The following is a 27,800-nucleotide window of genomic DNA, read 5'->3' as shown; positions in this document are numbered from 1 at the left end:
GGCCTGGGGGCACAGGGAGAGCCCAAAGCGCCAGGCGGGGGGAGTGGGGGGACTGGCCCGCGAAACGTGGCCCCCACCTGCGCGCCGCCGGCGGGGCTTGCCCGTCCCGGCCGCCATCATCGCCATCACCGCCGCTCCGCCCGCCGACCTCTCACCCGGGGCGGAGCTGCTGCTGCGGCGGGGCCGGGCCGGGAGAGGCGGCAGCGCGGAGTTGAGGGGTTCGGCTGGTGGGGGCTGAGGTGAGGTGAGGTGAGGTGAGGTGAGGTGAGGTGGTGCTGTGCCCTTGTGGTTTTTAATTCAGCTTTGTGTTATAGGCTGAGGCTGGCAGCCTCTTCGTCCCAGCCTGCGTGTGGTACCGCCCAGAGAAGGGGTTGGGGTGTTTGTTTATTAGGAGGGAGTTTGGTGAGTATTAATAGAACGTTTCGCATGGTTCAGATGCTGCCCACTTTCCGCTGAAACCTCCTAAAAGATTCAGTTAGAAACCGGATTAAGTATTAAGGCCGGAGACCATCTGCGAGCTCAGCCAGTAAATCCCTGGAGCAGCACGGTGGGTGCTTGGGGAGCGTTTCAAGGCTGTAAGTACATTGTGAAGTTACTGAGAGCTGAAAATGCAACAGTATTGGCGTTCGAAAGTATGTTACATTTTTTTGTCGGGATTAGTAACATTCTGTAAAGTGAAGAGCTCAAATAGTACGAAGTGTGGTAATAAAGTGTGTGGTAATGACCTGGTTAAAATGACAGGCTAGAAAGGATAGGTCTCAGTGACATACAGATGTCAAACTGGACCATCGAGAATAGAAAGTGAGTTGTTTATTCTTTGAATAAAGAAGGTCACATAAAAATGCCTTTTAAGCTTTTGTGAGTTGTCCCCCTTTTGTAAGCATCCAGATAGATTTGTTGTCTGTGTGTTGTCTCATGTAGTTTAGGTCAAATGTAAGAGGAAAGGCTGAGGACATCACACGGAGATGTCTGTGTTTTGATGAATAGTTACCTAATTGACCAGATGTAGAGGTAATTGACACTCGTAGTGATCATATAACCAGGTTTAGGCCCATGGCATTACTTAATACTATAAAGATTATGACTGCTGCTATGATATGTCGTATGGGATACCCAAGGTTGATTGTATTTGTAATTCATGGTCCTGGCTATGTAAGACTTGGTACATACTTGACATTACTTAAGTGTATAACTTCGTTGTTTTTAGCAAGAAAGTTGTAAATTTTAATACTTAGAGATAAAAGGCCACTGAACTAGTCCAACCTAAACACTAGAAAGAAATAGATTATATTGTATATGTAATCTTGACGGGACTGTTGATATAAAGCAGCACGGTGTTTGGATGAGTGCCTTCACGTGCCAGATATCGGGTTAGTGTGTGCCAGTCAGGGCTGAGCAGAAGCACCTCTGGTCAGAACAGTCACAGAAAATGTAGCATGTCATGGGCTATCACATTTGGCATGCAGTGAGCCCAGACTTGCTCTGTATTAGCTGCAGGTTTCCATATATATGCCCAAAGTAGTCACTGAAACCTTCAAACTTCTTAAGGTGACCCAGATAGTACTTGAAAAATTGCTTTCCTGTGCATAGAATGCAGGTTGTTTCCTGTCTGTAATACTGTCTCCTGAAAATATGGGGAGTAGAATAATATAGCGTACACCTCTTAAAAAGGAATTTTCCCTTATTTTCCAATTATGTAGTCTTAATATCTGTCTAGATTGTTCTTATTCCTCTATTAACATTTTTTTGATAATGTGATTATTTTTCAGCCTCTGTTTTAAATTCATGTAATGTAATACTGCCCTCTTTAATTTATAATAGATTTTGATGCCAGAAGAACACAGTCAAACTATAATGGCAATTGATGAACTTCAAGCCATAATACAAAGATGTGTAAGTAGTTTTCTTTCCTTAGAAGTAACAAGTAAGTATAAGTAGTGTGAATTTCTCTTCATATATTATAATTAAAACCAAAATGACCTCAAAAAACAAGTCAGCTGTTAGCAGAACTCCTCACTGGAGTTCAGCCTCCATGTTTCATTGACTTCTCTGTGGTGCTTATCCCAAGATGCTTGATTATTTCTGCTTCTTGGAGAAAGAAGTGTTGTTGTACCCAGGAACAAAAGCAGGTTTTTGTAGAAAATACATCTTCTAAACAGAATGCTGTAGTCTAGACTTGATGCTATTGAAATACTGCCTTGATGTTCCATCATAACTTGGTAGCTTTTTCAATATGTGAAAAATGTATAAAAGTTACAATGATACTACATTTAATTTTGAAATGAAGGCTTGGAATTTCTTATTTCTTACTTGACTTTAATAAGTATGGAGTTAAACATTAATATTTTCTTTCTAGCAAATTCTGGAAGAAGCTGATTTCAAAGGAGAAGATTTTAATCTGTTTCAGGTAGCAGGTCAGAAGTGTTTGGAAGATGGATATGCAGCTCAGTTATTAGAAGTAATTCAAAATGAGAAAAACAAGGTGAGTTTAAGTTTGCACTATATATTAGTGTTTATTAACATCATTAAATATAAAACTGCTTATTAAGAGGGAAAAGCTACTTTCCCTGTAGAGCAAGGCTGTACATATGAATAGCTAATAAGTTGACCTGTGTTAAGTGCACATTATTCTGTGTTCAGGTAGCTCACAGAAACCCAAGTCACAGTAATCTTAAAACCATTTGTAACTCTTCTTTGTGAGTGAAGCAAAGAGAAAAGGAAGGACAAAAGCATAATCAGGAGAAAGGTACAGCCTCCCACTTCTGCAGGACAGGGACTTCAGATGGTGTACTAGGTCTGGCTGGCATGGAGTTGGCTTTCTTCATGGCAGCTTGCATAGTGCTGTGTTTTAGATTTCTGACTGAAAAGGTGTTGATAACACACCAGTGCTTCAGCTACTGCTGATCAATGCTTGTACAGCATCAAGGCCTTCTCCATTTCTCACTCTGCCCCCAGTAAGCAGGAAATTTGGGAGGAGACACAGCTAACCCAAAGCAGTGAGATATTCCACACCATGTAACATTGTGCTCAGCAGGAAAGACATGTGGATGGGGACCCATTCCAAAATAGCTGTTGCTTGGAGGCTGGCTGGGCATTGGTCTGCTGGTGGGAGTTGGTTTGCATCATTCCCCTTGTCATGCCCTGCTACCTTTTGTCATTCACATATTACATTGTCCTTACCTTTGGGGTTAGCCTGTTTTGCTCTTTTGACTCTCACCCCCATCCCCATCCGAGGGACAAGAGCTAGGAAGCAGTGGTGGGGTGCTTAGTTGCTGTCTGGGGTCAGCCCACCACAAATGGATATAATAATATTGACCAAAACTGTAGGAGCCAACTAGGCTGATGGCAATTTGAAATACTACTGTTTGTGGGCACTAGGGATGCTGGGAGAATATACGAAACTGAACAGAGATAAATAGGAAGTTCAGAAAGAAAGTGAAGGGCAGAATATTTTAGCAATGTTACATGGGGTTCACAATCTGGTTTTGAATTCTGTGAGTTTGAAGTAACAACTGAAAGTCTGAATCCCCTCCCCTCAAGTTATGACTAATTTGTCCAAGTGTTCTTTCAGCACAACTCCTCTGCTCAGTCCTGTTTTAAATGTATTTTCATAGACATTTAGAAGTATATATTGACATGTTAATGTTAAGAAATAGAAGAAAACTATACAAAATATACAGCTGTGTTTATATAGGTATGGGGAGAGAATACAATGTCAAATTATGCTAACAGTAGTTAAATATTCAATGACAGTGGCAGTAACGGTTACAACCTTGATCTGTTGTCGCTTTTGGTCTTTATATATACAATCATTCTGGGTTTAGAAGACATCCAGTTTTGGTTTATTCTCTGAAAATCTGGTTTTTAGGTTATCATCAAGAATATGGGTTGGAATCTCATTTCTCCTCTTGTTAGATGTATTTTCATGTACAAACAAGAAGATGATAAGCGAGAAAGCTGCCTGAGGATACTAGATCAGTTGGCACAGGTATGGGATTGAAACACATGATTATGAAACAATAATGTTAGGGAAGTTCTGCACAGAAAGGGGTGCTAGATCATTAATCCACAAAGCTAGTGCACCAAAGGCCAGTTACACAAACATACACAATTCGGTTCTGACAATATTTGCATAATGGATCTACATCACTGCTTGGATAAGCTGCTCTTAGTTTAACGTTCTCTCACCTCCGTTTAAAGGTACAGCAAATTCTGAATTCATGGTGCAAGTTCAGTGGGTAGGGCTCTTTGGAAGAGGCAGCCTCAGCATCAGAGGTGTGGTTTTCACACTGAAATGAGCTAAGTTGATCTAAAGGACACAATCTTAGCTGAGTTGGCTAGCTTGAGTAAAACTTACAGTATGTTGCTGAATGTGTTTTCTAGTATCTAATTCAAGGTCTCTCTGTTGATGTTTTCTCTTTAGTTGTTTCAAAACCATTCTGCAAGACCTTGCCATTTTCCACTTATCTGTGTCTGAATAGTATTTATTGTTCTCTTTTCTATCATTCACTCTGCAAAGTCTTTTCTTTAAATCATTCATCCTTCTTCAATATGAGAATCATTACCTGATGATTCTGATGGAGTAGGAGGGGAAAAATGTTTTGATCTGTAAAAAACTCATTCTCTTTTATTTATGCACTCCAAAAACAACTTGCAAACTTTATAGCTTGAATTAAATTCACACTCAAATTCTAATTCTCTCTCTGCTCCTAAGGATTACTTTGCAAAGGTACTGTGAGGTTTTTAAAACCCATAAAAATCAGGTTTAGTCTCAATTTTTACTATTACATGTTTTCAGCTCATATGAAAGTGTACACACAGGTATGCTCTACCATAGATGTTAATTGTAGGCACGTACTTATTGTTTCATATTTGTTTTCTTAAATCTTACCTTGGATATTCAGATCTTCTCCCTTGATGTTCAGGAACTTCGGTATTGAAGTTTGCATGTGATTCATTTTTTTTGTTATGACCATGGTTATTTAAAAATATGCATTGTTCCACTCTTGCAGCTCTGCAATCCAAAGGAACTTTTTTTAGGTTTACTTGAGCAGATTGAGCAGACCTCTGGAGAGCAAGTGTGCCAAACTGTCATGTTATTGCTTCAGCCTTTGCAGACAGGTGGGAATTGAGTTTATTATGCGATTTATGAAATAAATTGTTTTCTCATTTATTTATCAATTTAGTTTAGCCTTTGCTGGAATGGTTTCAGAATACATCTGTCCTGACAAGCTTTACAGTTTATTATATTCTGTAAAATAACACAAGGCATACATTTCATGCTTATATTGGCCTGTTAGAAAAATACTTTAGATGGGACTAATAGCATCAGTTGAGAAAGCAATATTTAGCTATTTTTCATCATTTACAAGAATGTGGTCCTATGACAGTTATATTTAGAGGTGTAAAGCACTCATGCTGTTGTTGCAGAAATAAGGAATCACATGGATTTGTGAAATTCATTATTTAACTTCTAAAACATGCAATTCTATTTTTTTATAGTCTAAAACTTTCATTTCAGTTGAAGCATGTTGAAATACTTTATTGGTGAAGGGGGGGAGCATTATTCTGGCTTACATTTGAAAATTTAAAATGTTCAGTTTGGCCATTCTCTCAGTAGGTAACAAGCAGTAGTTGCTGTTTTGTTAGATGAGATGAAATTCAGTGTTGTGTGTCAAGTTGAAGTCTGATTGTAGCAATCTCCAAGATGTGTTATTGTATTATGTTAGAATTTAACAAGAGAAATATGTGGTTTATTGGATAGCCAATTTGCAGTTAGTCTGCACTGAGTCCAGGTAAAATGGTGTTGCTTCCTCAGTCTGGGAGAGTCTCTGTTAGTTTTGCCATGGAGTAAAAACCAGAGTCAGTTCTCAGCAGAAAAGCTGGGCCATTGTCTCTGGTTTTGCCAAGCACAAAAGGAGTCAAGTAATAAATGTGTTTTCCGGGTCAGATATGTGCCATTTCACTTAGCCCAGTTCTAGAAAAGTGGATTTTCTTTTGGTCCTCATCCTGGTGGTGTGGAGAAAGGAAGAATGGTGAAATGTGTGACAGCTTTAATATTCGTTACTTGCAAATACATGATCATGTTGACTACAGTATATTAAGCTAGGGGATGATGTTTAGTCTGGCTGGATTTGCTCATGTGATTTCAGGTATCAGTCCCTCTCCTTCCCTGAAAAGGAAATGTTTTCTTACGTAGTCATGTTGTTTTTCTTCATGTTTTCCTCTACTAAGTAAGTAATAAATTAGTGTCTCAAAATGTTCTATTTTTCCCCTTTTTTATTTTCTTTCCTCCAGTGCTTTTGAAACTTCAGAACAAGAAAGCCTACTCAGTGGGTTTGTCATTGGCCATGATTATGAATCAGCTTACTCCCTTACCTGTACCTTATACGAAACAACAAATACAAGAAGATAAACTTGGTCTCTGTCAATGTTGTAATGCAGTGGTGGACTTTGCTAAACCTTTTGTGAATGAAGTTGTTAAAAATATGGAAAAGTCATCAGAATACAATGACATGGAGCTGAAAGAAGAATTAATAAAATTGTGAGCATTTTATGTCAGTGTTACGTATTCCTGTAACTTAACAAAAAGAGTAGTAGGCATTTATTATATAGATAGCAAATAAATCACATTTTAGTGTTTTATAATGCTGCCAACATGTATCCAACTAATGTGGTATTTTGACAAAGAATCCCTAAATAGGCCTGATATATGTATGAAGTGAGAGAAGAAAGGTAAAAACTACTTTCTGTTTAGTACAGGGAAAGGGTAAACAACTATTAGTTGCTGTATTGTGAAGCTGATTTGGTATTCCTCTCCTTCTCAAATTTACAGTAGTGAGAGTAATCATAGTCTGGAGGTGAAGTGTAAGGAATGCTTCTACCGGAGATGTTTGGTTTGGTTTTTTTTATTCTCTGTGGAATACCTTGAATAGCAGCAGCTGATATGAATACAGACATTATTCTTGGTCATCAATAACACTATCATAGTCTGTATTTATGACTGTATTGGTGATTTAGTTCCACCCCTTTCTATTTCAGCTGTATGAAAAGCCTGAAGTACCCATTATTGACAGCTCAGCTTGAACAACTTGAAGGCATTGAAGAACATCCTTTTCGGCATTTTGCAACTGAAATTATAGTGAGTGCAGTCAAAATTAATTGCAGTGCGTGCAGAACCAGTGGTCTAGTTGATAATTGCCTGTAATTTGTTCTAGAGCTCATTTTGATTTCATTATTGGTTAGTGGGGTGACTTACTGGGCCTTCTAAGGTACATCCTGCCTTTCCTGTTGGAAACAGTCTGAAAAACATGTTTTTAATGCTAATTATGAATTACCTTTTCTTCTCTTTCTCAAGAAATTTACATCTGTTTATGGCATTAGGTAGTGAGAGCTGAAGCTAAGGTCAGTAAGTCATGCTTTGACTGTACGACATCTTGTGTAATCCTAATCTTCCAAAATATGCCATCCTGGATGTTGGGTTTGGGCAACCCCAGAATAGTGAGCTGACCTTGATCTCCTCATTTCTCTGTAATATGTACAACAGGAATTACACTCTGTCCTCAGACACATGAAGGGTGTTGGGGGGTAACCACTGTAGTATTTCTGGTGTACAAATGTCAGGTGTTCCTTGTGTTGTGCATCACAGGAAAGAAAGGCCATACAAAGCAATTCTAACTTTAAATCAGGGCTTGCCTCTAGCAGCTAAATGTTGTGCTCCATATTGATTAGTGAGAAAAAACCAAAATGCTGAGTATTCTGTGTTCTGAAAAACACAGAGATTTTGTGACAAAAGGTTTTCATGAACCTATTGTTACTCATAGCATTGGGAATAAAGGAGCTGAACTAGGAGTTTGCAGGTGGTCTTTATTCTGCCTTTTGCTAACTTTTGTGTGCTTGACTTTGCTATCTTAGTAACATTTTTCCAACACTAGTCATTTTTCCTCCAGGGATTTTTTTGTGTGCGTTTGTACATATATCATAAATATCACCTATTTATATTATTTTATATATTTAAAACATATTTATATTAATTTATATGCATACTGTACAAGAGAATGTACTGTAAATACAGTTAGAGCTTTTAAACTTAATTGGTATACAGGTGTTTTAAGGCAACTATAGGAAATCTATTTTTATTTTTTAGAACATTTTGTGGAATATAAGAGAATTGATACCATTAGTGTTTGTACCTAATAAAGGCAAAAGTCCGCCCTGGGAGAATCCGGAGTTTGCAGACATAGAGCGAAAGAATTCCACTGATTCTTTGGCATGTCTGTCTTATCTGGTGTTTGTTCAGCATTTTGGTGTTGAATGCTTTCCAATGGTTTTTAGGTAAGAACTATTCTTTTTCACTTACTTTAAGTCTGTACTTTGAAGATTCTTTCTGAGCAGAAGAGAACTTTATTTGTGAACAGTTATGAATGAAATCTGTATTTCAGTAGTATTAATTTTATGTCAATCTTTATGCATTTATATTTTATGTAAGTTTATATATATAAAGTACATATTCCTGCAGATGTATTGCAGTTTAATTTTAGATGAGCTGTCCTTTAACAGAAACTGGTATGATTAGTCACATGCTGAAAATTAATTGTATTAAATGTTCATTTACACATCTATAGACAGTTTCCACATAAGAGTTCTTAACAGTGATTTGACTTACAATTCTTTTATCGATTTAAAAATTAATTATTTTAGAAAGATATTTTTATTTTTTCAAAGAATACTAATCCTGTCAAATATATTCATTATGTGCAAACGTATATGGCTTATGAAGTTTAATGTAGCCTAATTCTTCTCTTCTAGTCCTTCATACCTTCTGCTGTGCAATATGACACATATTGAAGTGCTGCTGAAAAGGTAGGGTTTGTGGAATTTGCAGGTCTAGATAGTGGGTGTGATCTTTTCCAGTAATTCATAATACCAAATTTGAAATCTAGGTAAGTTCAGAGGAAGTTTTTAAACTTGAGCATTAAAATGGGAAGTTCCACAAAAGATGGCTTCTCTTATTAAGAAGGAGAAGTTGTCTAAATGTTTATGTATTGTTTCCCTCTTGTATGTGATATGGTATTATGATACCATTTTTAGAAACTTTATTCTGAAAATGTAAAATTAGTAGTTTAAACACATGCAGAATAATTAATTAGAGTGTACACTTACTTGCACTTCTGTAACAATTATTACTGAAGGCAACTATTGTGAAAATATTTATTTGAATGTATTCTGACATGATATAGAAAATACTTAAAGGTCAGGCTTTCTAAAGGAAACCAAACTTTTCTATATATTGTGATTATTTCACCTTCCATAAGCAGCAGTGTTACCAAATAGCTTCTAGCACTGCTATGGAAGGCAAGTTTCCTATTCTGACTGCTTACCATTTAATTTTCTTTGGTAATCAATGTCTCAGTACCTATGAGAGATGACACTGCTTTTGAGCACTTAAAAATACTGAGGGAGAAAAAGTAATTTTTGACTGTGAAGAGATGAGTCTAATGTTCAACTTCTCATCCACAAGTTTATTCTAAAAATCTTTGAGAAGAGTAACGAAGATTCTGTATTTTAAAAATAGAGTGAAAATTGTTGAGGGACAAGTTCTTGTTGACCTCTGTTCTACTGTTTCTTCTGAAATATCCACTGTCTTTTTAATTAACAACTTATATTTGATTTTTTCTTCTAGAACAGAAGAATCTGTATTATCTAAAGGACTTGTAAGTTGTTTTTTTAAATTAAATTTTCAATGTTAGAATGTTTTATTTTTCAGTTTAAGGATCGGTAAAACTTGTTTCCCCTTCTAAGAGGGGTACAACTGATAGTTCAGATAATAGTTTCAGAAATATTTTGATGCTTAATTAAGTATTCTTCAGTCTTAAAAATACCTGTATTTATTGAACTTACAGTCCTGCATAAATGTTTAAATTACAGTTTTTACTTAAAATTGCAGCTTCTTGGAACTTGCAGTATCTGAATGAGTATTTAAGAGTGAAGGGTGTTTTAGCCATGAGATGTTAAGCTGATGTATTAACATCCTGTATATGTGCATACTGTTGGCAGCCTTCTTTTCTTTTCCCCACCCTGCAGGATCTGTTTGAGAGCTGTTTATTGAGAATGGAAGATAACAGCCTTCTCCATCCCTATTTAGAATTCAGAGTCTTTATTAATGTACCTCAGGTAATAAGAAACAATGTAGAGAAGTCTTCAAATTTTGATTAGAAATAATGCCTAGCGGTCCTCTAGATGTCTGAGAGTGGGCATATTACTGGACCTTTTTACATCTGTACCATTAAATTGAAACCTTCAGTGTCTTGCTCTACAGAATTGATTGTCTCTTCTACCTCCTGCAGCGTGACGTTTCAGTGACAATTAAAACGCACCCAAGTGTATGTACAGGTCACTGAAGCAGATGGGCACAGATCTTAGTTGAAAGGTGGTGCATGCTTGTTTTTGTCTCCTCCTTGCCAGTCTGCTGCTTGGCTACATCCTTATGTGGAACTCACAGTACAAGAGTAGAGCTCTTGTGGATCAGCCCTGGGATTTTGACCACTGAAGCTGGCATGAATTTCTCTGATGAGAATCTTCACATAATCACCTGGACATTCCCAAGTGTGCTGTGGATTTTTTGTTTGGTTGGTTTTTTTAGTCTTGAGTAGATTTTGGTCAGTGTGATGTAATGTAATAATTTGTATGTAATTATAAACTGTATTTCCTTTTTCTGACTGCAGGATTTGGTAAAAATTATGACCCTTTGCCCCATGGAGAATATGGTATGTTAAGTGGCCTACAGAATCTGTAAATGCTGAATAAATTTTTTTAGAATTCATCTGATAAGCATCTCTGCTTTTTCTAGAGAAAGAAGAGTTTAAATATTTTGCAGTTGTTCATAGACAAGTTTGACACAGAGGGAAAATACACATTATTCAGGTATGCATCCCAGTTACTGTAGGTTGTGTAATAACAGCCCTAGTGCAGCTTAATTGCATAGATACAATGATTTCTGACAGAATTTCCATCTGATAAGCCATATTAATTTTACGATGTTAATTTTTTGATAAATAATGAATTTCAATTGCCTCATATAAAATTAGCTGTCTTATGTAAGCCAGTGTTTAAAGGTTACATAGTCACTCTGTTTTTCTGTGGTAAAACTCCCACTTAGTGAATGTCATCTAAGTTTTGAGCTAACTCTACGGGCAGCTTTGAAGAGATAATGTCTTTGTTTTGTTTGTTTGAAGGTGTTTACTGAAGACAAGCAACCATGCTGGTGTGGAAGGATACATTATTAAAAATATAAAAGATCAGATTCACATAGCGTTAACGGTGAGGCTGTTACCAGTAAAAACCAAGTTGCCTTCTCACAATTCTATCAGTATGATGTTGAGAAAATGCCTACAGCTTAAACTTTGAGTGATGCATTAAAAAAATCCACTTTGAAAAGAAACCTAAGATTGGAAAATTTTATTAAGAGCATTACTTTGGCTTTTTCTGTCTATGCATATTTGGGTTATAATTTTACAGTTGTATTTTTAATTGCACAATCTTACTGTATTTTTCTATATAAGTTATTACCTTTTCTGTGCTTGCAAATACATTTCTTTCTTAAAGTGGAACTGCTCAGTATATTGTTTTATCCCCACAGTTCCTCATTTTTTAAAATGTAATTCAACCATTACAGTCCAGATAGAATTATTAATTTTTTCTTTGCTTTTTTGATGACAGTCAGCATTTTATTATGAGTGCTACGCAAATGATAAATCCATCAGGAAGGGCTGAGCTAGATCAAAGCCATTTTAATCTCATATTTTATAGTAATTTATACCAGAAAGTTGGGAAAATTAATTAAAACTAAATGATTAACTTTTTACCATGCAGCTTCAGAATTCTCTTACTACATTTCTTCCATTTCTTTCCTGGCTGTCAAAAAGACAAATAATTTAAAAATGATTAAAAGGCTGATTTGTGTACTTCACTCACAGGGAGGTGATAATTAGAAAGCATTTCTTCCAGTGCTTGATTTTTTTTTTTTTACTTTTCTGTTTTATGCAAGTTCTTGTTACATTATTTAAGATCTAAATTTTGCACTCAGCTAAACTTTTTGTATTTTTTTTTAGAAGGAATATGACAACGTTTGGTTTACAGGACATCACCTGATCTCCCTTCTAGATTTAGTACTTTCACTTCCAGAAGGTGCTGAGACTGATCTTCTGCAAAACTCAGACAGGTGAATTGCAATCACAGTTGGAAGCTTTTCTCCTTTCTTTATCATTTAAAAAGCCTTTAAACTATCTTACTACAATGATGTATGCTGTCATGTAATTAATGAGGTGACAACATCAGTGTATTTTAAGTTTTTAGAACTAGGAATGGGAATAGTCACTTATTTCAACCAGCTCTGCATAGAAGAATGTCACAATGCCATTACATTAATTTTTAACAGTAAAAAAGGATGTCCTCCTCCATTCCCCAAGGATGTTAAGACTTCAGTCGTGAAATGACATAATTACTGGGTAAAGAATTTCTTCAGGAATGTATGGTTTGTCAGCTCTCTGCAGAAGCAGTTGGAGGAGTAAAAGCAATGTGGTATGTTGTCTAATGTGATACAGGGGAATAACAATTACCAGATGCAGCTTACAGTGCAAGGCATTTTTGAGGCTGTTTCGCAGATTGCTGCTGGTAATCCAGTATCTCATGAGTAGGATTACAGATCCACCTGAACAGTAAATAATTGCATTAAAAAATAAAAAAATAAATGTCTCTGAGAATCCCCTGTATATAGGACAAGCCTTCCTATATAATAAATAATATGATGATGCTTGGACTTCTAAATCAGTGCGGAGATAATGTCCAGATGGACACATACCTGCTTAAAAAAGCCCAGAAGTATGATGTGTAACTGTACTTTTTATCTGGAAAAAACAATAAATAATTTCTGCTCGGAAGTATGGTAAGACAAAAGCAAAAACCTTATTTTAAAAAGCACACTCAAAAATTCAGTACAGTAATAAAGAAAATTGTCGCACTAGTTTCAAATCGACTTTGAATCATCAATGATGAATATTATAGATAGGTTCTGTCTCTTGAGAGAACGCTCTTCCTCACAATCACCAGCCTTCTCCAATCTGATGACAGTTTCAGTTTTACTTGCAAAGTGTGAACTGTTGTGTGGACGTCACTACACACTGGTGCTCTAGATGGAGCTGTACTGCTCAGGAGATGTGTGGTTGCTTTTTGTACAAACAGATACTCTTAGGATGTCTGGCTAATGGACAATTAAAATTACTATCCTGGTAATAGGTATCTGTGCTCTGGATTTTAAATTGTATGTTTTTAATTCACAGGATTATGGCATCACTAAATCTGCTGAGATACTTAGTCATTAAGGATTGTGAAAGTGATAATCAAGTAAGTACTATTTGATGTGAAAATGATTGATTAGCTGAGAGGTGGATTCACATGAACACTGTTATCCTTGATTCAAAAAGCATAGGTTTTGCATTTTTCTTTGCAATGGTTAGTTCCCCAGAAGTGATGCTTTTATTAAGACATTAGGAAATATGTGATGTTCCTTTATTCTGATGAAATTTTTTGCATATATACTGTTACTATAAACAAATGAATCCTTTTACTCTGCCTGTTGAACTGTGATCTATTTCCATAACATTAGAGTATGTCACCACAAAATCACATACCCAAAAGTATTCCCATATGAAAAACTTGTTATTTTTGCTTATTAATTCACTGGTATCCCTCAAACCTCCAACTGGGTATGTTTGTAATAAAAATAATACAAAATACTGGTGTCTGGTTTCTGAAATACAGAAAAAAATTCTGATCTCCTTTTAGACTAATTTGAGATATAAGAATACATTTTTTAAGTGTCTAATAATCTTACTAGTCTAAGTAGAATAACAGTGAAATAACTTGCACTGATTGTGGAAACCATAATGAAAATGAAAAGCAAAATTTAGTTTTCAGTGGGTGCATTTCTAATTTAATATTTATGTAATTAGTTAATATTGGTAGACTGTATCTGTTTGTCATATTTAAGGGGTGATTACTATTTAAGTACTCATTATGGTCCACTCAATTGCATGCAAATACATAGCTTTGTAAGGAAAGTAAGAACTCCTCTTTTATTCTTAATAAAAAACTACGTGTAGTAGCACTCAGCTGTTCTAACAGTGCTATCTAGTACCTGGCAAAAAGAATGTCCATACAGTTTGAGGAAAAAATAGCATCACATCTTCAGAAGATTTTCCCTTAAATTTAGGCTCTGTCAGTTCTTCTTGACTTCCTCCCTGTCTCTCTTCATATAGTGCAAGTGAGGCAGAAAGAAAATGCCTCCTTTCATGTCAGTTCAGATATTTTGATTGCTGCATAACAAGCATTTTCATTAATCAAGTTTAAAAATAAGTATTTTTCTAGAAAGTTCCTTTTTTTAGCCACATCCTGGTGGAAGTAATTACTGTTCTTATTTGAACAGTTAACTGTGTCATCTGGTGGACTTTCCACTGTTGTTAGTGGACTCACTGTATTTAACACTGAAAATTCTTATTTTTATCGTCCTTATTCTGCCCTTTGAGGATACTGGCTGAAGAAAAGAGTTGTATAAATGGCTCTTATATCGAAGGACACAAAGGCTGCCTTGTATTTGTTTCCTTCTACAGCAGTTTTGTAGCAAACCCAAGCTTATTTTCCTCTCTGTAACCCTGAACTGCCTTGGTTTTGAGCATCTTTTCCTTGCACCTCTTGCTTCCTAAGTGCCATTATTGTAAACTCCTTCTTTCCACCCATGCCAAACTGGGGAGAATTCGTTGTCACTGTGGCTGCTGTGCTGAAGGATGGGATAGTAGCATATCCAGTAACATTCCTACAATGCTTTTAAAATGCACTGTAGACATTTGGGAAGCATGAGATTTATCAGAACTGTCATTTGGCATTGCAGTACAGTGTTAATTCAGGAATGTTAACGTAAGTTTTTGTTGTTTTACTGCTGAATTATCTGAAAAGAGTCTCCAACTGCCATTGACTTGGTGTAGAGATTCTAGCCTGAGAACAGGCCTAGAACCTCCCCTCCAACACATCAAGATCCTTTTAGCTTTGCTTACAAGAACAAGCTGAAAATGTGCATTTCCATTGCTGTAGTTATCAGCCTACCTAGGTCCTCCTTCCCTCTGCTCCCCTTTTTTTTTTGACTGCTTCATCCTCCAATCAACAAATAATGTACAGGAGAGGAAGAGGAGCTTAAATATCCATCACAATGCTGTTCTTGCTTAAATGCACGAGTCCAAATTATTTTTTTCTCTTCTCCTCCCACCACAAAAGTGTATGTTTTAAAGACTAGTCAAAAAACTTGTGCTCAAAAGCTTAGTATTGCAATGCTTCATTAAAACTGTTTTGTAACCACCTCTGTTCTGTTTGACTAGACTGGTGTATGGACCACACTTGGCAAGATAAAGCAGAATTTCTTAAAGCCACTGCGTGTAGGACTCAATATGTCAAAAGCACATTATGAAGCAGAAATAAAAAATAAGAAAGAAAACAGAAAAGGTCAGTTTTTGTTGGGTTTTTTTGTTCTTATCTTTGTTCATACCTAGAAACTTCGGTAATCATTTGGAAACGAGGAACTGGTGAATGCTGTATAGATCAGGTTTTATTTAACTGTTGACACTATTCCAAACTTCAAATAATAATTCAGTAGTTGCTATATTAAAAATTTTCATAATTGATCAGAAAAATCTGAACTTGTTTATCTGTGATCATATTTGTAAATCTTATGGAAACCTAATAGAACTGTCACATGAAGACCTTCAGAGCTTGTTCTGCATTTATACTTTTGATTTTAATTTTACAAAGGAGTGACTAAGTCTCTCTGAATGCATAACCCTTAGGTTTCATACCAGGTGTGGGGGGGTTAACAAGAGAAAAAATAAGTCACAGTGCTCTCTGAAGCCTGAAGCATTACATTCATTTTTAATTTTTTTTTTTTTTTTAATCTGACACACAGAATCAGATTCTGCTCTGGGTTAAGCAGACACATTGCACAGGGCATAAGAGCTGTATCTGCTTTAGGCAATCTCTCTGTATGTCAGATCCTCTGTTCCTTGTGGTCTCCAGTATAATTAAGACAGCCCAAGGAATTTGTGTCTGCTACTAAAAATGTCAATACAGCTTTTTGCCTCTAGTCTTATCCTCTTCTGTTGAAAACTATGTAAGTATGAGGCAAAGAAGGGGATTTTTTTTCTCAAGACAACCTGTGGATATCTTTCTAAAGGAAATCCTTCAAAATTAATCAGGAAGCTTTTTCTTAAATCCCTCTTACATTTCTCTAGCCTTCGACAATGTACAAAGAGAGTTTGGGAGAGAACATCCAACTTGTAACAATAAATGATTTAGCTTTCTTCCCTAGTGTATAATCTTTGTAAACATTACATTGAATTTCAAATATGTGGTCTGAGTGTAAGAGGTTTTCCCCTTCTTTTTCAGACCTGTCCTTGTAGTTTAGCCTGCTGCAAGTAATCTCTCTGAAACAGAGAAGCCTGCAGCCTTTTCTTAATAAAATAAGTATTTCATGTCTGGATCCATTAAGTCAAGCTAAAGAACCTCCTACTGTTTCCCTGGATGTGGAAATACTAAAAATGTATGAAAACCAGACCAGATAACATTTTATTTTTCCTTTCAAAGAGCATGTGAGCTCTGTAAAGTTGGTTTCAGTTGCAAATCTTGCCTGTTCAGTAATGTAGGCATTTGTGTTACAGAGTGTAAAGATAGCATCCAACTGTTTTCCTCTTAAGGTTCAGCACCCTCAGTCATGTATTTCATCCATCCCTAGATTTCTGTTCTTAACAATTACTGTCATGAAATGCTGATATTTTAAATATTCTTTTAATTCTAAGAGTTGTGTTGGTTGTTTTCTTCTACAGAGGCACACAGTTCTAACCCAGTTTGCTCTGTAACTGTCAGTGGGGAAAAGATGCCTGCCATGACTACAGGAATGCAGCTTCAAGTGAGTTTGCCCTTCCCTTCAGAGTCACTCAGAAGTACTGACATTTTTTGTGGAGACAAAAGTAAATGTAAAATAGGTAAAAAAAATTCTACTAACAATAACACTCATCTTTCTTGTCATTTCAGGTTTTACACTCAGCTCTCTTCACATTTGACTTAATAGAAAGTGTTCTAGCTCGAGTAGAAGAACTCATTGAAGGGAAAACAAAAGCTGTAATGGAGGAAAATAGTTAAGTCAGCTGAAGTGTTTGAATTAACATACTCCTTACAAGATCATTTGGACTATGAGACTTCAGTTGCAAGGGAGGCTACCACCCTTTATAGACGAGCAATTTAGAGTGGCCTCCAGAATTGCAAATGCTGTTCTTCATAAGTCTTGTTGCTGTTCTTGTTTATTTTCTTTTGCTCTTGTTGCATGTGATTTGCAGATACAGTCTATTTACTTCTCTTCAGAATGTGATGCTTTTTCTTAAGTTTAGAAACTAAAAACAGGGCAGGGGTGTGTTCTTCTCTGTGGCAAGGAGGTATGGCTAGGCATTTATTTTTTTTTATTTTCAGAATTTGTTAGGTAATAGTTGCTGACTGGTGTTGTGAATTACAAAGATTTTTATCAAGTGACTGAAGAACCATTAATTAAAAAGCCGTGTTTAAGCAGAAGGTATTTTTATTAGCACATTTTAATGTTGACAAACAAGCTTCTATATTTGCAAACAGGACTGTAAGGTACAGAGAGATAACAATATATTCTATACTATCTATAAATAGTAAAAAACACTGTGGCAAAGGAAACCAGGTTTAAAGAAAAACACATCAACTTTGAGCCAAATAAGATTTTAAAACTGAGTAACATAACAGATAACCCTTGTGTTTAAAAAACAGCGTAAAGTTTCATACATACAGCTGCTTATTTTAGGGATACCTGTATTGTGGAATTGTTCTGATTATCCTTATCTTGAATCATACAGTTTTCCTTAAGATATAGTAAATATTTTGGGGAATTATTTATAAACAGATGAGCCTCTAAGTTCAGAACCAAGTTAAAAGTAAGGATGGCTTTTCTATAGTGCAGCTAAACCACTTCTTCTCCCCCCACCCAGTACATTTGGTATCAAGTATGCTATTTTTCACTGTATAGTTATTTAATATGAATTTTCATTCCAAATGCATATGTTGTATGTAGTCTTTTGAAATGTAACTATATTTTTAAGAACATTTTGTATTTTGTTTAAAATGTAGCAACTTTATTTATGAATAAAAAACCCAAATACTAAGTTAATTACAGTGGAATTGGTACTCCTGAAGCATCTTCCAAACTGGACTTTTTTCTATTATTTGGGCTTTTGTCATTTCCATTTTGCAACGAGTATCATCTGCTTGTGGCTTGGAAGTTATCTTGGAGAAAAGAAAAATATTATGAGTAGGACACAGTGAATTTTAGGTAATAGAATATTCAACATTTTCTTTTTCAAGTAGTAGAAATGCAGAATTATTCATCAGTGAAATTTGAATCGTGTTCTGAAGTAGGTGTTCAGGAATGATGTACACAGAGGTGATAGTATTTCAACAGGAGTTAGCAGTAAATGAAGACATCCTAATTTAACAATGGTAAATAACAGCCAAACAAGCTCTTAAGTATCTGTTTTCTTAGATGCTATTAAGAGCTATTAAATTACCTCTAACAGTAGTTTAAAGACTCAGCTAATGCATCAGAGTACCAGTCCTACCTCAGTGTATTAATGGATTGTGGTCAGTATAACCCAAAAAGTTCCATTAAGGAAAACCAAGTATTTTACAGTTCTTGGCTTTTCCTGAGTAATACACTCATATTTTTAAGTATATGCAACTGGACTTACCTTAGCCATAGTTAGCATTAATTTAACAGTTTCAGCAGGATTGTGAACTGGTATTACACGTAAGTTACTGCCCAGGAATCTGCGCATCAAAATAAGTAAGATTACTTTTAGAATATGTATTTAATTTGTTATGCCATAAAACTCAAACAGCATTCCCACATGATGTAAACAGCTTTTTAGTGTGCAGTTTTACTTAGGGAGAAGAGTGCTTTTATCTTGAAAGGGCAAGTGGAGCATTCATGCTGTTTGTAAAGCCATCTGTCCCATTTCTGTAGCACTTACTTAGGTGGGATTTGGAAGGGCTCATTTCTTTATCTAGGTCTCTTCAACAATCAATCAGCATTTCTTAAGCATGCGTACGTTCAGAGAGAGCTAAACCCTCTTCTGTGATATTGCTGAAAACTCTTCTCAGTGGCAGTAAAAAATATTCAGGTTGTTCTTATGGCTTTGGAAGAACACAGCAAAGTATCTAAAAACACTGTGCTAAAAGTATTTCAGAATTTGAACTAAATCTTTGTACTGTACTATAAATAAAACAACCTGTATTCCAGGCATGATTAAGATAATGGGATAATTCCACTACTTTCATGTAAAGGCTTGTTCACTCAAATACTTTAACCTAAAATTAATTTTTTCTATAAATACTGTTACTCATATGCATTCATTCTTGAGAATGGAATCTGAAGATTCAAAATAGTAACATGAGTTGTCATTCAGTGCGGTTATGGAAGAGAGAGATCAAAGCTTAGGCAAGCACAGAGCCTCTCCCTCAGCCTTGCACCTTAAGTGTGTTGGAACAATGACAGCGTTGCCTTTGCTGCTGTTTTCTGTTGTAGAGCTAAAACAGGAGAGGGAATTCACAACAAAGAATGAGGAATTTTAAATAACTAAAATGAATTTAAATAATGCAGATGAAGTGCCCAGCTGCTCACTTGCATAGTCCCCTGTGACCTCCCCTTGTGCCTACCACCTGTTCTTCCCTGCAATCTGTCTGATAACTTGGACTCATTCACATTAAGACCTCATGCTGGTAAGGTATCTCAGCTGAACTTGTCTCCCCTTGCCTCTAATTAGCAAAAATAAATGTTACAGGTACTGTCCTTCTCTAAGCATAGGCACTCAGGTCCCTGGTGGGTTTTGCTAAAAGGTGATGTAGGAACAAGGGTTGGGTTTACATTTACAGATCAGGGAAAAAAATTGATGCAGTTTTGCTAATACTAGAATGGGCTAAACAAAGCATGAATGAACAAAGTGCAACAAGGAAACAATTACATGTACTTACCTAGATCCAGCCTGTTTCTATAAATAGTTTTGCTTCCAATAACAGCAGGACTAAATTTAGTTTTATTAATTTGATTGATGGACAGAATACTGGCATTTGAACATGTCTGGCCTTTCCTCCAAGGTGTTTAAAACTTCACATACACATGTACTGGGGTTATTAGTGGAATGCTCATTTAAGCTATGATGATAAACACTACTTTTCTCCTGCTTCCCCCATGCTGTACACAACCCTACATAAAATGTTCATGTTGTTAACAAGAATCCTGTAATTTTCTGATTAATAATAATAAAAAAACTCCTTCCCTAATTGCAGCAAACCCATAGATAGATAAGCAGAAAGACATAGTAATAGAAGACAACCTGACAATTACTAAGGGGCTTTGTTTTTTAACAAATCCAACAGGTGGCTTGTAGTTTCAAAGAAGCTCAGTCAGTGATTTACAAACAACAGCAGAACTCCAAGTTGCCAGGTAGTAAAAAAAGCACATGAATTTAAATATATATATATATATAATTCTGCCTTGTCAACATCAATTTGATATTGCTCGGAATAACAAAATATTTATTTTAATAAAATTACATAATAATTACATAATAAATTTTGGAATACAGCTCCAAAATACAATGCACAAAATCCACTGTTACATAAGCACAAAGTAAATTGAGAATTAGCATTGCCATCAGCTAAATAACGTGGTCCTGCTGAATGGTGGCTGAACTTTTAAAACCTCTCATAAAAATTTACAGCGTTTTCACAAACGGGTAATAGATTTCTTACATTTAATCTCATACACTCTTTCATGCATCAGCATTTGGAAGTATGCCCAGGATTTAATGAAACTGGTGCCAGTTACCTCAAGGAGGTAAAGATCAAAGACTTCATTAGAATAGTCACTTCTGTGAGGCCAAGAGTGACAATCAGCTGCAGTTAGGGCTACTGTACCTACAAGAAAATAGTTCTGACTACAAGCATGGAGCATAATCTGATTGCTGTTGTCAGCAGGTGTGTACTAAAATATGCAAGTTTTCAGACTCTATTAGAAATTAGAGATAAGTTTTAAATAAACCAGTTTTAATGTTGTTTTATACTTTTGGTGTAAAATAACATTTATTATTTAATTGTTCTAGGCAATTTTAATAGACATTGTTCCAAGTAAACATTTTAAAAGCTGGTAAAAAATCTGCACTTTACAATAAAGCCTTTTCTCATGATGTAAACTTGCCTGTTCTGTTTTGAAAATGACCATGAAAATATGGTTACAGAGCTAAGAAAATTGTGTAATTTTCCAATTCAAGAGAAAACTTGAAAAAGAATTATATTACATAGCCCTAAAATGATTGAAAAAGGAAGCATATTTGCTATGTTTAGAGGAACATCCTCTTTTGTTACCTATGATATGTCAGATTGATTCACTTGGTATTCTTTTTATTTGCTGTTAATAAACAAATGCTTTAAATATTTTTCCAGTGCATTAGTAAAATACAATGTGTGTCTGAATTCCTGTAAATAATTCACAAAGGGTAAGGTTGGAAGGGACCACAGTGTGTCAACTCCAACCTCCCTACTTCAAGGAGGGTCATCCTAGAGCACGCTGCACAGGATTACATCCAGATAGTTCTGGAATATCTCCAGTGAAGGAGATACACCCTCTCTGGGCAATCTGTTCCAGTGCATGGTCACTGCACAGTAAAGGAGTTCTTCCTCATATTTAGGTGAAACTTCCTGTGCATCAGTTTCTGTCCATTGCCTCTTGTCCTATTTATTCCTAAAAATAATATTTCCAAATCCAAGACTGCTATTTCATTTCTTCTTAGCAATATAAAGTTGAGTTTGATGTTGAAATCATACCTTCTCTGAATCCTGAACATGGCACTCCATTCTTCTGGTCCATGAAGAGCAGCTGACAAAACCAAAAAACTGTTCCGATGGATGTTTATGAACTTCTGAATCCTTTTGGAAAACTCTTCTTCCCCTGTCCTAAGCAAGTCTTGAGTGTCTGACAGTATAAATGCAATGCCTATTGAGGAAAGTGCTGTAAATGTACAGGTCATGGCAGCAATGGGATTAAGTTCTCACCACAAACTGGGAAGCACAATTCTTAATTCAACCATTTGTTTAAAAGGCAATGGAACAGAACATGAATGGATTTCCACATCTCTGACAGGGAGATTTGGCCAGTGATGATGAGTAATTTTAAGGTAACACTACAAATATCTCAGGTAATTTTTCTACCATAACATCAAAAAACCACCAACTATACAATCCACTCAAAGTAGACACACCTGAATGCCTTTGAGTGTACATGCTTCAGGAACAAGCAACTGCTATAATGGAATGAATTTGGGGCAAATGCAAAGGCTGACTGAAAAGCTCAGCAAGTCCTGTTTCTAAATGAAAGAAACAGCTGTAAAATCTTAAAAGTTAGCTAAACTGTCTACCATGAAAAATGAAATTGTAACTCTGTCAATTTAAGTTGTTCTAAAAGGGAAAGTTAAGAAGGCTGAAGTTTAGGAGGCTTAACAACTGAGCATACAAAAATCTATCTCGATGTGTGCTAGTCGTTAAAGTTCAGGAAAACTTCAGATAAAGGATCTCATCTATGTGTCTAAAACATCTTCTGTTCTAAAAAGGAAAAATAGCTATTTCATGTTTACAGCTCAGTGATTTCCCAATCAAACCCACTCCAATAATCCTTGCCTCACCTCCACTGCTATCACCAGCTTGCAAATTCAACTTGCAAGTTGAAAGCCAAAGGTGTTGGTTCACTCTTACATTTACAGCCATGTATACTAAAGATCCTGATGGCAGTTTACATGTTAGTGGCATTTAGCATGTTTACTCAGTTATAACAAAAATTTACTGAGTAGTTCAGCAAATGATCACCAAATCTCATGTAGCTGTTCTATAATATATGTACCAAAAAAGTAAAAAACAATGGAAGTATTTAATCCCTCTCTGAAACGTTCTCTGTTTCATCCTCTGATTTACATACAATCATAGCACAGCTCCTTCCAGTACTATACAACATCCCCACAAGGCAGGTTTTATTCAGTTTAGTGTAGCCCACAACAGGGCCTGACTTTGTACTTCTTTGGAATTTATGATTTAAACGCATAAACTTTAAAGTACTGTACCAGAAAGAGGAAAAATCACAGATCCAGTTTCCACTGATTCTGAATATCGAACTCGGTGTTGTTGTCTCTGCAAAACTGTAGAAATTTCATGATCCTAAATAAATTTTACAAGGTTATTTTGAAGTTTTCAGCCAACAAGTTAGAAATGTTCTTAAAGCATCAGCTGAACCATTATAGCTGAACCATTTAGCACTGTTGTTCAGAAAGTATTTTTTATTCCACTTAAAATTAAAAAAAATACTAAAATGTTAAACATGTTCAATTAAGGAAATTTTTAAGTATTTGATTGGAAGTTACAAACACCGAAAAACAATTCTGTATGTGTACATTCAGTTTGTCTCAGGAAACTTGCATAATGCATAAAGCTCAAACGTTTTACAGTCTGTTTTGGTAAGATGTGCTAGAGGAGGACTTGCAGAAAGGAGGATCATACAGCAGTGTGTTTCTATGACTCTGGTTAATTAGGCTGCATTATTTTCACAGATGTCAGCATCTCAGCTGGAAAATCGTTCAGAAATTCTGTATGAGACATGATTTTCTTTAAAGCTTTTTGACAGAATGCAATCCACACAGGAAAACTAGAACACTGCACTATGCAGCATAATCATCTACAGAATGGAATGTGTTTGGATGTATTTTTCAGCCTGCAAAAAGCATTTCTGCAGTATGTTCTACAGAAGCTGCACGAACACACACATATTAAAGGTTAAATCACGGAACCTTTTTTAGCTAATAAAATGTTCTTTAACCTACCCACTCAAAACACAGCCAGCCTGCTTATATAGGGAAGTGCCATGATTTAGTGGAAGAGTACAACAGAAAATCTGGATAGCAAGTGAACCCTGAAGGAGACAGTAACCAGAAATGTCACGCTTTCAAAGGGAACACTCAGTGGCAATTGCTTGCAAGGTATAGCTACATTTTGGAAAAAAGTCTCAGCTTCAAAGCCACTGCTAAATTATTTAACGTACAAATATAAATATAACAGCTATATGAAAATGATAGCTCATAACTAAACCTGATACAGAAAAGCCATCCTGGATTTGTATTCAGTTATCTCCATTGCTTTGCTTATGGGGAGCCCTAACAGCAGTAGTTTTGAGTAGAGCTGGGAGTAGGAGTGAGTTATGCTGGTACAGCTGATGAAGTCACTGCCATCCATTACCTCTCACCATATTATGGCACAAACAGGCACAGTTTACAGGCTGTAAATTTCAAAATGAGTAGGAAAGTAAGTATAGGCTTTAAACTGAGGTGATTCAGGAATTACTTCAACATGGTTCACCCATTTACACAGTGGAGATGGGGTGACAACCTTGTCAGCCAAGCTAGCATAAGATATCCTTGCTTGTGAATCAAAGCTCTCTTGCCTCTAAATTGTTGCCAGCTGGCATGAAATTGGCCTCAGCTGCAGAAGCTAATTACCAGCTCCTTGACATACCCTTTTACTTTACTTGGGAACAGAGTCAAGGCTTCTGATGTTAACAGATAAAAATATATATTAGTATCTGTAAGACTCAATATGTTAAACTCAATTATGTACTTACTGAGTAATTGTCTACCCCGTGTTGATACTGCATAGGAAAAAATAAAGTATTTAGGGAGAAATTCAGAAAATTCAGCAACATTTCTGATGGAATTATTTATAGAGCAAACTGAAAGAGGCATCAGTGCAGTGCAAAAACGATGAGTCAGGAGAACAATCCTAAAGCAGTGTAACTCAGAATAGCAGGCGGCAAGAATACTAAATAGATATGGAAGTAGCTAGCAGAAAATACAGATACACACAAAAAGAACCAGTGTTCCAGTAGAGGCAGCTTCAGACTAGTATCCCTGTTTCATCCTGAAAAAAACTGTATTCGTTGACATTGAATAAAATATTTCCATATACAGAATATAGGAAATGCTTCTTTCAGCATTTCCTGGTGAGTCAGATGCTGTATCCTACCTGCAGAGCTGTACTCATAATGATCGTCGTTATCCACCTCGTCTGCTCCTGCCTACAACCTTCTGTCATCTCTTTCGATGGTTTAATAGCTCTGCAGTGAGATCTCAGGTGCTACTTCTGAAAAGTTTGGGAAAAGAGAGACGACAAGTATTTCCTTCCAGTTAACGAGGTGAGATGTTCAAAGCACACGGACACATTAAAGAGCTGATTAAAAACCAGGGCACTACTCAATTGCCATGCTATGATTTAGCCCACTGCCACTAATTTAAGCTAATTTAAGATGGCAGTCAGATACCTAAATAGCTTTAAGGAATTTGCATCTGGGCAGGCTGCCTCTGTAAGGCATAACACTCATCTGAAAATATTCCTGGATGTGCAGCTTGGCAGGCGTTTGTGTCCCCACAAGGCTCACGCGGAGCAGTTGGGGTCAGCGGAGCTCCCGGCAGGAGCGAGAGGCAGCCCGGAGCCTGGGCCCGGATGGTTCCCGTTAGCCTTGGTGCCAGCTGCGCCCAACGCCAGCCTCACCCAGCCCCTTCCCCGGTGTAAAACCTGTTCTGGCGCTGGGCTGGCTCCCCGGGGCGCCTCCGGGAGGGCGGCAAAGCGGGAGCCCGGCGGCGGGAAGGGAGCGAGGCCCCCCTCACCCTCAGCCCTCAGGAGGAGCCGCGCGGCGCTGGAACCGAAGGCTCGAGGGAATGCTCGTGGGAATGCTCGTAATGGGCGGCTGATGCTGCAGCTGTTCCTGGGCAAGAACAGGCCAGGTTATTTTCTATAGAACATATAAACACAGAAGGTTCACAGAAGAAAAATGTGAAAGCAAGAGACAGCACCACTTTCAGTGAAAAAGAAATACTGTTTTGAAGCTTCTTTTTAAATCATGTTCTTACATGATTACATGAGGAAACAATACTTCCACATGGTGAAGAAGAGCTGGAATGCTGAGCCATTAAAAGCACTGGTATCCAGCTCTGCTCTTCACCCAGGCATGAGTCTAGCTTCTCATACTATCTTCTGAAACTGGTATTTTTACTAAAAATCAGAGATTTTAGTAAAGGCTTTTTCTTCTTAAACACTTTTTAGGGCATTTTAAAATAGAAGAAACTAACCTCATACATTAAAATAAAAAATTAAATAAATTTATATAGGAAATTGTTTGGCTTGCATAGAAATAATTAGACACTATAGTAATTTAAAAATGACTCTTCTCCTTTTTGTTTCAGACAAGACATGGATTCACATCTGATTTCTCTCTCCTGTTGGTCAAATGCACCCAAGTTAGAGTAACCCTGCTCTGCAAGGGTATGTACATAGTAAGTAAAATATTTCTAATACTGAATTTTTGAGCTTTTGTGGAGTATAAATGTGAAAGTCAGCAAATTAAAGGAAGATAATAGATGTATTTGGTGTCTTGACTATAGAGTTCTGGAGACCAGTGACAGGACCCACAAACTGTGAAACCATGTCCTGTAACACAGTGGAGCCATGTGCTCTGACTGCATACAAAAATCAGAGAGCTGAGAACATCAGGAATTATTTTAAAGTACAATTATAAAATAATAGAGCAGTTTCATGATGAGGATTGATGATCCAGCAGCATGAATTTTGAATTTATGCACACTATGAATGAATTCGTGTTTCAGTACTAGAGAAATCCCAGGGGTAAAGAGTAGGAACTGTTTTGTTTGTAAGGGTTATATTTGATCTATAATACTACAGTGTATCTGAATTCATATTTTGGATTATGTTTACTACATACATGCATTCATTGAATTAAAAGTATTCAGACAGAGAAAAAATAGTAGGAGGGAATAGAATGGAATAAAAAATGATTCCCAGGGTAAATATCTTTAACAGGTGAGTAGATTTCTGTTTCTTTCAGTGTAATACTGTTGGAGATGGGCAGTACATAAAAGAAAGGGTAAATTATTACATTAAAAAAATTGTAATTACAAAGAAATACAATTACTGGATTTTGGCTCCTGGGGTACCAGCAGATACCTTTTTTCCCTGATAGCCACTTACTGTGCATGAAGTTGGACACCCCCAAACTCAGAATATCACTTGAGAAGCATCAAAGTACAGTAATGGAGAAGTGTGGGATAATGAGAAAAACCCAAACCTTAACAGAAAATACTTCCTGACAGTATTTTGACTCCAGCTGCTATATATTTACTAGTGTAAATTGTGTCTTAATTACAGTTGGCAAAAATTTATACCAGAAACTTAATATATTTCTGCTTGTCACTTATATTTGACAATAATTGGTATTTAAAATAAAAATAAGACTCTTTCTGAGAGTTCTGAGAAGGTTCTGAGCAGAATGGACCCTGGACCCCACACTGTGTCCTGTGTAAGAGCTGCCCTGGCCTAGTGCTTGTCTAGTACAAGTCTGATGCAATGGGACATGCTGAGCCCCAGAACTCTGCCCAAGGGACAATTCTGGTAGAGGTTTGTTCTGCAATACCATTTGAGCATTCACGACATGACTTTCTCTTTTTTTGAGCCTGAATGTCAGAACACTAATTAAGTAGGAGCACAGACTCAAAGGAAATAAATTTTTCGGAATTGTGTGTTCTTCA

At 36.5% G+C, this 27,800-nt stretch overlaps 3 protein-coding genes across 15 annotated transcripts in view; 1 reads left to right on the top strand and 2 right to left on the bottom strand.

The window, feature by feature from the left end:
• Positions 1 to 140, bottom strand: part of RPAP2 (RNA polymerase II associated protein 2) — a 35,642-nt gene extending 35,502 nt beyond the window's left edge. For all 3 annotated transcript variants that reach the window (XM_039555832.1, XM_039555831.1, XM_039555833.1), the window contains exon 1: positions 78 to 140. In XM_039555832.1, the coding sequence (XP_039411766.1) occupies positions 78 to 126 (49 nt within the window). In that variant the 5' untranslated portion in view covers positions 127 to 140. The remainder of the gene's footprint in view (positions 1 to 77) is intronic.
• GLMN (glomulin, FKBP associated protein) lies at positions 139 to 18,275 on the top strand. 10 transcript variants are annotated; one of them, XM_019291604.2, is made up of 20 exons: positions 151 to 239; positions 436 to 547; positions 1,822 to 1,893; positions 2,357 to 2,482; positions 3,869 to 3,988; positions 5,013 to 5,121; positions 6,298 to 6,544; positions 7,042 to 7,141; positions 8,147 to 8,334; positions 8,809 to 8,862; positions 9,683 to 9,713; positions 10,084 to 10,173; positions 10,725 to 10,766; positions 10,850 to 10,923; positions 11,235 to 11,319; positions 12,111 to 12,220; positions 13,338 to 13,401; positions 15,426 to 15,549; positions 16,923 to 17,005; positions 17,131 to 18,275. In XM_019291604.2, exons 3-20 carry the CDS (start codon positions 1,828 to 1,830, stop codon positions 17,236 to 17,238), a joined length of 1,821 nt encoding a protein of 606 aa, XP_019147149.1. In that variant the 5' UTR covers positions 151 to 239; positions 436 to 547; positions 1,822 to 1,827; the 3' UTR covers positions 17,239 to 18,275. The 10 variants fall into 10 exon arrangements, with proteins under 10 accessions (XP_010407406.1, XP_019147149.1, XP_010407403.1 ...); XM_010409101.3 differs by having other exon boundaries at positions 436 to 575; XM_019291603.2 differs by having other exon boundaries at positions 191 to 244; positions 436 to 575.
• C8H1orf146 (chromosome 8 C1orf146 homolog) lies at positions 17,651 to 26,300 on the bottom strand. Of its 2 annotated transcripts, none has more exons than XM_039555834.1 (6): positions 25,774 to 26,300; positions 25,225 to 25,341; positions 23,277 to 23,370; positions 21,991 to 22,159; positions 18,858 to 18,936; positions 17,651 to 18,396 (listed from the first exon to the last, which is right to left on the bottom strand). In XM_039555834.1, the coding sequence occupies exons 2-6, from the start codon at positions 25,291 to 25,293 to the stop codon at positions 18,277 to 18,279; spliced, it is 531 nt and encodes a 176-aa protein (XP_039411768.1). In that variant the 5' UTR covers positions 25,294 to 25,341; positions 25,774 to 26,300; the 3' UTR covers positions 17,651 to 18,276. The 2 variants fall into 2 exon arrangements, with proteins under 2 accessions (XP_039411768.1, XP_010407413.1); XM_010409111.4 differs by lacking the exon at positions 25,774 to 26,300 and adding an exon at positions 25,520 to 25,760.
• Between the last annotated feature and the right edge of the window lie 1,500 nt (positions 26,301 to 27,800).

Source organism: Corvus cornix, chromosome 8 (genome assembly GCF_000738735.6).
Source record: "Corvus cornix cornix isolate S_Up_H32 chromosome 8, ASM73873v5, whole genome shotgun sequence".
Taxonomy (NCBI): domain Eukaryota; kingdom Metazoa; phylum Chordata; class Aves; order Passeriformes; family Corvidae; genus Corvus; species Corvus cornix.
The sequence above is the reverse complement of the archived record's forward strand: the minus strand, read 5'-3'. Positions and strand labels throughout refer to the sequence as shown.